This window comes from Poecilia formosa, unplaced genomic scaffold, assembly GCF_000485575.1.
Source record: "Poecilia formosa unplaced genomic scaffold, Poecilia_formosa-5.1.2 Scaffold192, whole genome shotgun sequence".
NCBI classification, from domain to species: Eukaryota; Metazoa; Chordata; class Actinopteri; order Cyprinodontiformes; family Poeciliidae; genus Poecilia; species Poecilia formosa.
The window spans coordinates 473,889-487,493 of record NW_006800131.1 but is presented as its reverse complement, the minus strand read 5'-3'; the positions used below and the strand labels follow the sequence as shown (position 1 = coordinate 487,493).

The window sequence follows — 13,605 nt, the reverse complement described above, 5'->3', positions numbered from 1 at the left end:
TATTTTATATATTCATCTTAATATATTTTTATGTACTGCAAGTAAAAAAAGAGAAAAAGAAAAAAAATAAAAGCATGAAAACATTAAGTCATTACGCAATGTGTTTCATTCTGTGAGGGTACTTAAATAAACTTCAAAGGAATATTCAAATTTCTAAGTGACTAACGATGACAAAAAAGTAGGCAAATCTAATTTATTTGGCAGTTCCCATACATAATGCAGCCTAACGTGGATGTTTTCGGACTATGTAAGAAAACTAGAGTACCCAGTAAACTCTAGTTTACTCTAGAAAACTAGAGTAAACTAGAATACTAGAGAACCCACACAGACAGGGAGAACTAAACACCTGGCCTGGATTCAAATCATGGTACCAACGACCCCATCATGAAGTAAGCTTTTCATTTATTCAGCCCTTTTCTTACAGAACCAGAAGTTTACACAGAATGTCACAGGTAAATACTTTAATTTAAAAACTTACTAAACTAGCCACACTCAATTAAACGACTAAGCTAAAGATGAAATAATGGTGAAAAGTAAAACTACTAAAAAGTAAAACAAAATTATACAAGTAAAAGTAGAGGCAATTAAATCTGCTGCGCAGTGCACCGGATGCTGATGCAGCGTGACATTGATTCATATTCCCTCTATAATTCAAAGATCCCGTTAGCAGAATTATAAATAAGGCCAAAATCCATACAGTGGATGCACAGACACTGTATATTTATTATATCAAGGGCTTGTGGTTAGCAGACCTCCCTTCGCCAGCTAAGTAGAGGAGGAAGTTGCACATAGTCTTCCTGATGTCGGCTGAATGCTAAAAAGAAACCATGCAGGTCTTTGTTTCCTACAGTTCAGTCCTTTATGGCTGGAGTGGCAAAAACAATCTGTTGTATAAGAGTCTCATGAAGAGGATGCTCAGGGTTGTCTGTAATTTTCCAGATTTTATAAAGAATCCTTCTTAAACAGGGTCTAATTGGGTCAAGATTCGATTTAAACAAATCAAGTTTGTTTAAATTGATTTAAATATATCTTGTAATATTTAATTCCATAAACAACATATGATGTTACCACAGTTACATTACGCAGCTTCCCTTTAGCTTAAGTTCCAGTCCTGTGAGGTTTATTTCCTTGAAAGAGATGTTGAGACAGACGAGCTTAAATGTGAACGGACACTTCATTCTCCAAACCCAATATCAAAGACTGCCTGAAGTTTTGACCACAGTCTGTGTTACTGATCTGTGTGCAGTCTTACATGATTGTTGAATGTGTTTTTCCACTTAAATGTTTCCTTACAAACAGAGCAGCTGTAAGGTTTCTCCCCAGTGTGAACTCTTTCATGTTGCACTAAAGTGTGTTTCCTCAGGAAAACTGCCATGCAGACAGAGCAGCTGTAAGGTTTCTCTCCAGTGTGGGTTCTTGTGTGTTCCTTTAAATTGCGTTTCCTCATGAAAGCCATCTTACAGACAGTGCAACTGTAAGGTCTTACACCAGCATGACCGACCATGTGAGAGGATAAATAGGACCTGCATTTGAAGCTTCGGCCGCAGACCGAGCAGCTGAAAGGTCTTTCCCCAGAGTGGATCCTTGTGTGTTCCACCAAATTTTTTTTAGTTTTGAAACCTGCATTACACACAGAACATATGTAAGATCGTTCCTCTGCATGTATGATTTTGTGTTTTTGTAAGCATCCCTGGGAGATAAAAGCTTTGCTACAGATGGAGCAGCTGAAAGATTTTTCTTCACTGTGCGTCTTCATGTGGTGAGTCAAAGATATTTTCCTTCTAAAACTTCTGTCGCAGATGGAGCAGCTGAAAGGTTTTTTTCCAGTATGTGCCATTGTGTGGTTCACTAAGCGCTGTCTTGTTGGGAAAGATTCCTTACAAACAGAGCAGCTATAAGGTTTTTCCCCAGTGTGGATTCTGGTATGTTCCACTAAACTTTGTCTTCTTTGGAAAGCTGCCTTACAAACAGAACAGCTGTAAGGTTTTTCTCCAGTATGACCAATCATGTGGGAAGATAGATGTGACTTATACTTGAAACTTCTGCTGCAGACCGAGCAGCTGAAAGGCCTTTCACTAGAGTGTGTTATTGTGTGTCTTTTCAGGGTTTTTTTTAAACTAAAGCTTTTGTCGCAGATGGAGCAACTAAACGGTTTTTCTCCAGTGTGGATTCTGTTGTGTTCTATCAAATATTGTCTACAACTGAACGTTTTATTACACTCAGAGCAGGGATGTAACTTTTTACCTTTCTTACAAACTGAATCTGTGTTATTGGTTCCAGACCCCAAACCTGAGTGAGCTTCACTGCTCTCCTCCCAGTTTCCATTACTGACATCCGTTTCTGAGGACTCTGATGAAGAATCAGAAGTTTCTTCTTCACCATCTGATTCTAAACATTGATCTGGTTCCACAAGGTATTCGGTTTCCTTGGTTCGGCTGTGATGAAGCTCTGGGAGCTGAGGTTTCTCTTCATCATCTTCACTTTTCGCAGGAACTGGATTGAATATTAACTCAATAATCTCATTCTCCTCCTGTTCCTCTTTAATCTGTGGAGGTTTCCGGTCCTCCTGATCCAGGATGGGACTCCATTCCTCCTCCTTTTTGATCACCAGCAGCTGCTGGACGTCTGCAGGAAACACAAAAACAGACCATTTACAGAAAACGGCTCTCGAATGAAATGTCACAGTGATGCAGGGCAGAGGTCAGCAACTTTTTTTGTAGCCCGAAATTCCTAAACTTGAAACTTTAAATTAATGGCACGTGGCATGAACATGTTTGATCACACTTTATTTACATCTTCAGCATTAGATTTTTCACAGCTTCTTGCATTGCAAGTCATTGAACTACATCATCTACTTGAAACTTGATTTACTGTGATTGCTTGTATGAAGTTGTTTGATCTGGTGATTTGAGGCTGTGATTGGGTTAGGTGTTTTGTGTCATTTCCTGATGGAATATCCGGATGTGTTGATGTTTCAGACTCTTGATTTGATCTAATTTCTCCATACCAAATTATTCTAATGGATAAACACCTTATAAAACAAATTTTATACTGTCATACATTACTTTATGGAAAATCTTTGTGTTTCACATAGTTTTTCTTGTTTTGGTACAGGATCGCTAGCTTAGTTAGCTTAGCATCAAAACAAGCAGGTAGCCAAGGCTCCTTTGCCAGCGAATAGCCAACAAGAATAGACCCAGAAAGCAAAAGATGTTAATTCAATGTTGAATTATGGTCAAAAAGGTTGATTTTTAGTTAAGGTTGACTGCTGATGGTGGATCAACCATCAAACAATCACCTAATTCTAGACAATTAACTGATGTTGAAAAGAAGTCATTGAATCAATGTTGTTTGTGGTTGAATTCGAATTACTGAAAATGAATTAAAACCACTTGTTTGTTTGCATCATCCACAAGGCCGTTACTCTCAATTTTTAGATCACATCTAAGTTTGTTTTCAAAAAAAATGTACGTAGTGTTAAATACTGATAAGGTCAATATTCTGTGAGATTTTAACATTGCCGCTGACCTTAAAAGCGATAGCCTAAATATTAATAAAATCTTAGACTCAATTACCTTCATTAAAAGTATCTACAGCCCTAACTACTAATGTAGTCATACTAATACCTTGTGCTGATGCAGCATTGTGTGAAAAAATAACAGTACCTCCCCAAAACTTAGTATTTTCTGACAATTGAGCTTATCTAAACTGAATACACCAAATTTGACAGAAATTTGGTGTATTTCACATAGATCCTTAAAAGGCAACAACCTTGAGTATATTCCATGTTTAATTTCCTCAGAGAAACACAGCAGAGGGCAGCAATTTAACAAATTGATCCCTTCACAAATTGATGCTCTTGCTCATAATGTTACTTCCTTACTGCCATAAGACATTGTGTTCAAAAACAGAAGGTAATTATCGACAGAAGATTTGCTTCTCTGATCTGGAGAAAACTTACAGGAAATTGAACAACTGTTAAAACACTGAGGTCCTAAGGTTTGAGTACAGTTTTGTTATTTTTTTATTTTGTTTTTTATAATACTGATGCTTAGTTTTAGTCTGTATTCCAACTTCTCTTTAGTTCCCTTTATTGCGCCACTGTAATGTGATCTTATTTTTTCATCATTTAAAGCAATTTTACTTGTCTTACTTCTGAAATGTGCTTCACAAACTAATATCCCTCTCCTGTCTGGTTGCTAGTAAAATGTTACAGAACGGAAGTAGCAGGAGATAATCACAATAAAACTGAGTCTATCTACTCACCATGTGCTGGTTCCTCCATCTCTGGTAGTTGTTTTCTCTCATACACTGAGACCTTCTGATGTTTTCATAAAATAAAAATAAAACGTTTCTCTCCCAATACATCAGAAACAGTCTGTTCTACATTAACCCGACTCTGACTCGCTGTTTTCCTGTCTGCTTCTAGCTAACGAGCTAAGCTAAAACTAACGGGAGGTAATTCAGTAAAAATACACTCATAAAGCCGACTGAACGGAGACATGTTCGCTTCAAAATGGAAGAAACCAAAGTTTGTGTTCGCTTAGCTTTTGCTGCTAGGCGACAACTACTTCCGCTATTCGTCGGGTCAGATTGACCTTCAAAATAAAAGCTCGATCTTAACCGCTCTTTAAAGCTAAACGGTAGCAGTAGTTACATTTGTATTCAGTAAATTAAAATATGCATTCAGATTATGCTATTTGTTAGCTATTTTATATTTTTTGAAAATAACCTCTAAGCAAGAATAAAACACTTTTTTATTCAGCCCACATTTCTGTTCTAAAATGTTTTTATTGGTCTGGTGAAATAATCTCATTTTAAATTTTGCATTAGCTGTAAGATGTAAGCTGTAAGAAATAAAAGCTTGAAAAAAAGTTCTGTCTTAAATTCATCTATGTAATGTGATTAATTCTTTAAATTAAGTTACTCAAATACACTTAATATTCTAATTTACTGAATGTGTGTTGATGAAACTAATAAACCAATAAATGTAAATGAGAAGAATCAGCATTTTGATCCTAACCAGCAGGCAGTTTTGTTGTTTTTTTAATTAAAAGTGCATATTTTGAGCTGTTACCAGATAACATTATTCCTATTTCATTGTGACAAAATGTTTCTTTTCTCATCCTGGTGAAAAATACTTTGCTCAGGATTCACCCATCCATGTTCTGTTACCCCTGACGTAGGAGGGCCTCCAGTTAGTCCAGTGGAAATTGGAAGAAAGGAGAAGTTCACCCTGGACAGGTTAGCAGATGATTACAGCACAGCAAACACAAAAACTCACTAAGGGCAACTTAGAGAAATCAATTAACTTAACATGAATGTTTTTGGACTGTTTGTTAGAGGAAACCCAAGTACTCAGAGAAAACCCACACAGACAGGAAGAACATGCAAAATAAGCATCTCACCAGGATTCAAATACAGCAGCAAATCTGCTTTATTTAGAAGTTTTCATACATAGAGCAGAAATGGAAAAGAGAAAATGTCAGAATGTGTCTGAAAATGCATATCACTGCCCTTTTAAAATAATTGTGAAAGTGGCTGAAAATTTGACCACAGTCTGTACAACTGGTACAGTTATTCATCCTTATGGTGTCTTGAGTGTTTCTTTAATGTGTTTCTCCACTTGAACTTCTTCTTACAGACTGAGCAGCTGAAAGGTTTCTCTCCAGAATGTATTCTTGTGTGTTCTACTAAAGTGTGTTTCTTCAGGAAAGCCCTCTTACAAATGGAGCAGATGTAAGGTTTCTCCCCACCGTGGATTCGTTTATGTTCCATTAAACCACGTCTCCTCTTGAAAGCTGCCTCACAGACAGAGCAGGTGTGAGGTTTTTCTTCAGAATGACTTTTCATGTGAGCAGTTAGATATGATGTGCGGCGGAAGCTTCGACTGCAGACTGAACAGCTGAATGGCTTCTCCTCTTTGTGGATTTTTGTGTGTCCTAGTAAAGCATTTTTACTTTTAAAGTCTGCACTACAGACGGAACATATGTGAGGTCTTTTCTTTGTGTGAATTATCATGTGTTGTTTTAAGTTTCCCTCAAAAGCAAATGTTTTGCTACAGATGGAGCAGCTGTGGGGTTTCTCTCCAGTGTGGATTATCAAATGTTGTCTTAAATTGTTCTTCCTTTTAAAAGCTGCATTACAGAGAGAACATTTGAAAGGTCTGTCCTGAGAGTGAACTTTTGTGTGATCTATTAAATTAGTTTTTGAAGGAAAAGATTTGTTGCAAACTGAGCAGTGGTAAAGATTGTCTCCGGTGTGGATTCTTCTGTGTTCTAACAAATTGCCTCTGTGGACGAATATTTTCCTACACTGAGAGCAGCGGTATAACTTTTTGCCTTTCTCACAAACTGGATCTGTGTTGTTGTTGTTTCCAGATCCCAAACCTGACTGAGCTTCACTGCTCTTCTCCCAGTTTCCATCACTGATGTCCGTCTCAGAGGTCTCTGACGAAGAATCAGAAGTATCTTCAGTACCGGATTCTAAATTTTTATCTGGTTTTGGTCCAACAAGTTTTCCATTTTCCTTGGTTTGGCTGTGACGAAGCTCTGGAATCTGAGGTTTCTTTTCATCATCTTCACTTTTCACAGGATTGAATATAAACTTGGTGATCTCATTCTCCTCCTGCTCCTCTTTAATCTGTGGAGGTTTCTGGTCCTCCTGGTCTGGTCTCGGACTCCACTTTTCCTCCTTTTTAATCTCCAACAGTTGCTGGATGTCTGCAGGAAACACAAAGTCAGTGTTTGCAAAACTGGCAGTGTCACAAGCCGTGCTTCCATTAATCACATAGTTGCTCAGGTTGAATTTGGTTAATGGGAAAAACTCCAATTTTGAAAAAGCTAAATTTTCAATTAAATGATTTTCTTTATTTTGGATGAGACAATTTTATTTTGGCCATATTAAAATTGGTTTATTTTGCAAAACTGCAATGGAAACACTTTACGTCCAATGATCAACAACTAGATGTCGCCACTGACACAAACCACAAAGACGATAACAGGAAGTAGAAGAAAGATTACAACACAGTATGTTTTTTAATCATATCACGTAAAAAAACAACAAAAAAAACAAAACAAAAAAAACTTATTCACGTCTGATTTTAAATTACGTTTCTTATTTAATGGAAACACAGCAATTGTGAAATTGTGGTTGTTTTTTTTACATTAGCAAAACATTAAAGTTTCGCACACATTTGTAATTAGTCTATCGCTAATTCCCAAATTTTTCAAATTTTTTCCATCTATTTTTAGATGTTTTGTGTCTTCCCTACTCTTTTGTTCACAATGGAGCAGACTTTCTTCTGGACAGGTCTGGTTTTATTTTCATCATCTGTTCGGAGAGTAAGTGAACGCCTCCTGCTGCTTACAGGACTTTGAGATAAACTATAGGAACATGGAGGGCTACTTTAGTTTTGATGTCAGTTTCTTTTTTTGAGTAAAACTTTACAGTAACTTCCTACAGTTTGGACTGTCATCTGATATTGTATTTCTTGCTAATAAAAGTGCTTTGAGGTCACAAATAGCATTAGTGTTTGTATACATACCTGCTCTGGAGTCTTAATGAGACTTTAATACAAATATACATATTCAACTAACACATTGATACTTTAAATAGCTTGAATATGACACACTAAATTAAAATTCATTTAAAGCTACAGTACGTAACTTTTTCAAGAAATATTTTTTACATACTTGATAAAATTCTCATTATGTTGGTAAAGTTTACTATAAGACAGATAATCAGTGAAAAAATTTAGCTTCTCTGCCTTTCCCCAAAGCCAGGAGGAGGGTCTTTGCGCTGTCAATCACCCTCATGCACACTTGCTCTCTGCTATGCGAACACTTCTTCATAACAACTGATTCTACCATGAACGCTAAGGCTAGTTAGCATGGCCACTGTTGAAGGTAGATACACTTGAGGTTTCTCTGGAACTGCAAGTTGTTTCTCTACCATTAGTACATTTACTAGTGCATATATGAGGATGTTTGACAGCGCTAAGACCCTCCTACTGGCTCTGGTTCCTTATTTTCGACCAAGAGCGGTGCATTTCTTCAGATGGCAATCGTAGCACTGGGAGGTGGAAGAGATCAATCATTTCACAGATTGTCTCATATCTTACTGGGACAACATGGTGACAGTTTAAACAAATATGTACAAAACATTTTTTTTAAAAGTTACATGATGCAGCTTTAAGGGCTAAACACAGTGGGTCTGACTTACATTAATAAATATTGTTTGTTATTTATCAAGTCATTATGATACAAATATAAATTTTGGACTGTGTTGAAACTTTTCTTTCGTTTCCTTTAGTATGCCAGTGCATTTTTTAATGTTTTCATCACGCAGAGTACTTTGGCTGGTCTTGTTGCTGAAATGTGCTCGACAAGTCAACTTGCCTTGCCCTGCATCGTTGTTAGTTGCGTTTTAAAAAACGTTGAAACAGAATATAATGACCATCAAACCGAGAGTCCATCTACTCACTGTGTACCGGTTCCTCCATCTCTTAGTTTCTTTCCTCCAACGCTGAAGCTTTGAACTCGCTGCTTTCCAGTCGGCGTCCAGCTAACAGGCTAAGCTAACACACCTGAGAGGAAATGAAGGAAAAACTTAAGTAAAACAGAATTTCATAATTAAAGTAAAACCTCAGTGGCTTTAAAGATACGCATTTAAATACCTGGAAAGCTGACTGAACACGAACATTTTACAATGAATAAGGAAACAAAAGTTTTTGTCCACCTATCGTTTGCTGCTAGGAGACAACTACTTCCGCTATTCATCGGATCTTATTAGCCTCCAAAATAAAAGCTCAATTTGAGCCGCAATTTATAGCTACACAGCAGTTGAATCCACAGTGATTTAAATTAGAATATGCGTTCCTATCCGACTCATTTCTTAGATTAAAGTTACTTTTTGGAAATAACAGCCTATAAGCAAATGCTAAACATACTTTTTTATTAAGTCTACATTTCTGTTTTGAAATGTTTTTCAGTTTGATATAAATATCCTCATCTTAAATATTGTTTTCATGAGCTTTAAGTAAAAATCTGTATAACAGAATCTATAGACAGTAAATAACCTGACATGAAAAATAACCTGATATGAATGCTTCTGGTCTGTGGGAGGAAACCAGAGAGCCCAGGGAGAACCAGACAAGGAGAACTAAACACCTGACTGATATTCAAATCCAGGAACTTCTTCCTGCACGGGACCAATGCCATCAAAGACACCATCATGAAGTTTGCACATTTCATTTATTTAGCCCTTTTCACACATAAAGCAGAAGCTTACACAAATTGTAGTTAGAAACATTAAACTGAGTGTATTGCTCAAAATACAGCAACACAAGCAAAAAAAATGAAACTACAGAGTAAAAAATAAACTTGCGAACAGCACAGTTGTTCCTTTCTATGTTCCTACTGAACCTTAAATAATACTTTGACAATGTAAAACAAGTTTTGCACACATTTAACAAGTTTTCTTTCACTAAATAGACGTCAGTTTCCTGTCTCTATAAACTGATCACACACTGGCTGAAGCACTTTTTTTTTTTTTTTTTAAAGTCATTTTAAACATAAATACAGGCTTAAACTACTGTTGATGGGGTTTTTTCACATTATGCATTATATAATATTAGCAAGACCCATGTCAAAGTCATCTGCAATTTTAATATGGAAGTAAAAATGGTGTGTCAGGAAAAAAGTAATAAATGAGATGCTTCCTGCCCAGAGCCATCAGTATGTACAAGTCTTTCATGAAAATTGTGCAATACGAGTTACATTTATTTTCCCTCTGGGATTAATGAAATAAATCTCAACTGATGACACCTTGTTATTGTACAAGACTCTCGTAAAGAAGGTGTTCTGCTTGTGATTATCTTGATTTTAACTGGACCTTATTATGTTGAATTTCATGGCAATCAATTCAGTTTATTCTGAGACAAAAACTAATCTTTTCTAATAGCAACAGTTACGTTTCTTCTCGAGAGGATTATTTCCTTTAAAGAGATGTTTTAGATAAAAAGGCTGAAGAGTGAAGAGACAACTTATTATAAATATACAATATCACTGACTGAAACTTTGCAATCTGTGAAACTGGAAGGTCATTTATTGTTTGTTTTCTTGTGTGGTTCTTGAATACAATTTCCCACTTGAATGTTGTCTTACAGACAGAGCAGCTGTAATGTTTCTCTCCAGTGTGGGCTCCAGTCACCAACACTAAACTTGATTTCCTATGGAAAGCTGCCTGACAGACAGAGCAACTGGAATCATATTCCACAGAGTGGATTTTTTCGCATTGTACTAAAGATCTTTAAGTTTTAAAACATGCATTGCACACAGAACATTGGCAGGTTTTCTCTTCCATATATATTTTTGCGCCCTTTTTAAAATTAGCAATGGAAATACAAGTTTCATCATAAGCAGAGCATCTCAACGGTTCTCCTGGTCTGGTCTGGGACTCCAGTCCTCCTCTTTGATCCCCATCAGCTGCTGGACGTCCGCAGGAAACAGAAACAGACAAGTTACAGAACACAGCTCTCGTATGAAATGTCATAAACATGAACCAAACATGGAGAAACAGCATTCAGCTTCTATGCACCACAAATCTGGAACAAACTTCCAGAAAACTGCAAAACCACCGAAACACTGAGTTCCTTTAAATCTAGAATAAAAACCCAGCTGTTTAGTCATTTTTGAAACACTAATCAATAATCTGGTGTGTAATGATGACAAAATGTCATGTTTTCTGTGTGTTCTATGACTTTGTGTTTTTATGATGTAAAGCATTTTGAAATACAAAAAAGAAAAAACTTTTTTTAACCTGAGATGCCTGAACTTTGTTCTGAACCAAGGCAAGATCTACCAGCTAACGCACTGAACAATAAAAACAAACACAAATTTCTTGCAAATTTAAATTGTTAGAACTCAGCATAAGCAGGTTTGATTGCACCTTATTTACATCATTACTATGATTTGTCACAGCTTCTCACAATGCTGGTCATTTAGCTACATTGTTAATTTCATTTTAATGTAGACACTCAGCTTTCAGAAATTACTGTCACTTTCTGCTTGGATAAACATATCTGGTTTAGTAAGAAGATTTGAAGCTGTGATTGAATGTACACGTTCACTCTTGTCTTGTAATGTGGACCACAATGTCACCCAAGGTTTATATTATACAAATGACTAAATCTGATTTTACTTTATTTGGTGCTTCCAGAGTTTAAGATTCAGTTGATCACATTCACCCAATTAGGGTGAATCTTACTCTAACTGTATTGATTATGCCATGACTTATAGTCCCTTTTCTACAAAAATATAGCAACCTCAATTGCATAAAAACGGCACCGAAAACAAGACTTACATGACAGGAATGTGCTGGAAACCAACGAAGAACTAAAACAGGAAGTACAGCCTGCAGCATGTGAAATTAATTGTCCCCTAATTGTGCCAATTAGGGGACAATTGAAAGCACCAAACAAAGTAAAATCAGATTTAATCATGTGTATAACATAATCCTTGTGTGACATTGTGGTCCACATTACAAGACAAGAGTGAACGTGAACAGTGAGGCTTTGAATAACTGGAAACCAGTTCCTCTAATCCTCCAGGTGACGAGCCAGATGAGATGCAGGAGTGCAGAAATTCACCTGCAGAAAATCAGTCCTGCAGCTTTCCGCTACGCCCCCTGGTGGTGATCTAAAGGATGGACGCTGGGAGAAGAGTAGCCACACATACATACACACACACACACACACACACACACACACACACTGGATTCCTGACAGCTGACTAAATATTCATTCATGTCTAACAACACTTTCATTCTTTGACAAGCCAACTAAACTTTGCATTTTAAATTTTTATTACTTTCAGCTTCCTTATAAATTTTGCTTATGAACAAAGTGAGTCTGTATTTTTCTTTACACAGTGTTCACACAGAGATACACTGATACATAAAAGTTAGAATTAAACTAACACAGACTGACCAGTCTGTCAAAAAAAATTTGCTAAACAAATTTTATGACACAGAATCGCTGAACCTTAGTTTGAATGTGTTGATAATATGAATATACTCAAACTATTGGAAGAAAATGATGGAGAGCTCTTGGAGAATGAAGAATTTTTGTTGCTGAATTGAAAGATAAAAAATATTTTTGTGCTTTCTTATTTTATGATTATTATTAATTTCGTCATTTTTGTTAAAACGTAAACTATTTACAGTTTATTGTAGAAAACAGAAAAAAAAAGTTTCTCCTGGTTTTCATGCCTTCATCAGATTATTTCTTGGTCAATATGCAAATATATTGGTGCCACTATTTGATGAAGGACATTGATAACGATGAAAGTGAAACAAGCAACTATTAATAAATAAAGTTTCCTGCAGCTGTTTGTAGTTTTCATGGATTCCATTTGCTTCAAAATTTGACTATCGAAACTGCAAACTAAATTGAATTAGAAGTATGTAACCTGTTTTGATGTTAACATTGCAAAAAATAATGCAATTCATCAACGTTATGAAATAATTATGGGTTACAGGATCTGATGGCCTGCAGAAAGAAAACAGTAACAGACAATGGAGTTTATCTAAATAATTATGTTTGTGTTTTTGTACCTGGGTAAGTAAAATAAGTTGAATTTAACTTTGAGTCCATCCTGATATCAGTTTACTTTCATTATTTTCTCACTGTTTAAATTATTTTCAGGTTTGATCCTTTTTTTCTTTTAGGATCTCCACAATAAGGAAAAACATTTGATGGAAAAAATACCGTTGCACAGAAGTACTCATTCCTAACCATGTTTGCTACAGTAGATCCATTTCTAATGGTTCTACATGCATCAAATTCACATCAGATATTAGTAAAAATCCAACAAAATACACAGAGAAAGAAAAGATACAAATTAGCCAATAGATCAAGGTGTGTCTAATTAGGTAGAATTAAAAGGAAATAAAAATCTAACACAAAATGAAGTTGCAAAATGTCAAATCTTTCTCTATACATTCATATCCCCAAGTGTTTAGAAATCTTTCCATTATCTGTGCAAATGAGTATCAGCTAATATATCGCTAACTGATGATCAATAAAGGACTCAACTTTAATCCGAATAGAAATCATGAAAATGCAGATTTAGATTTAAAATTACTTTAATTCAAGTAAATTTGCTTCTCATAGGAAATGATGCAGCCTCTCTGAACTGGGCAGCAGTAAAACTGTTTATCTTTGATCAATTCTTCAGATCATTTCTGGTCTGAGAATGGTGCAGAGAAATCGCCATGGTAACATCCTGGTCTGTTTCTAACAGTCAGAGCTATGAACATCTAGACAAAAAGATAAACTTTTGTTGTTTTTTTACAATTACAGTTGGTTTCACCAAGACCTTTGACTGAAGAACTAAAACAGTACCAAGAATTACAAAACAAATGTAAATATTATAGAGATAAAAATATAATCTTCATAAAATATTCTGAAAATACTGGATAATCTGTAAAACTCAGCACCAAAATCTGGATTCTCAAATTGTAGCGGAAAGTGAAATCAGCCAGAACCCAAAACGCAGCCAACACCAGAGTAGGTTCACCAAATGTCTTTATTACAAAAATAAT

General features: G+C 35.9%; 2 protein-coding genes across 2 annotated transcripts; both read right to left on the bottom strand.

The window, feature by feature from the left end:
- Nucleotides 1-387: 387 nt before the first annotated feature.
- On the bottom strand, nucleotides 388-5,307 carry LOC103147935 (zinc finger protein OZF-like). The gene is made up of 3 exons (XM_016678878.1): nucleotides 4,492-5,307; nucleotides 4,267-4,437; nucleotides 388-2,625 (listed from the first exon to the last, which is right to left on the bottom strand). The coding sequence occupies exons 2-3, from the start codon at nucleotides 4,283-4,285 to the stop codon at nucleotides 1,229-1,231; spliced, it is 1,416 nt and encodes a 471-aa protein (XP_016534364.1). The 5' UTR covers nucleotides 4,286-4,437; nucleotides 4,492-5,307; the 3' UTR covers nucleotides 388-1,228.
- A 110-nt stretch (nucleotides 5,308-5,417) lies between these two features.
- On the bottom strand, nucleotides 5,418-8,812 carry LOC103147936 (gastrula zinc finger protein XlCGF8.2DB-like). The gene is made up of 3 exons (XM_007566513.2): nucleotides 8,678-8,812; nucleotides 8,485-8,587; nucleotides 5,418-6,722 (listed from the first exon to the last, which is right to left on the bottom strand). The coding sequence occupies exons 2-3, from the start codon at nucleotides 8,501-8,503 to the stop codon at nucleotides 5,578-5,580; spliced, it is 1,164 nt and encodes a 387-aa protein (XP_007566575.1). The 5' UTR covers nucleotides 8,504-8,587; nucleotides 8,678-8,812; the 3' UTR covers nucleotides 5,418-5,577.
- Between the last annotated feature and the right edge of the window lie 4,793 nt (nucleotides 8,813-13,605).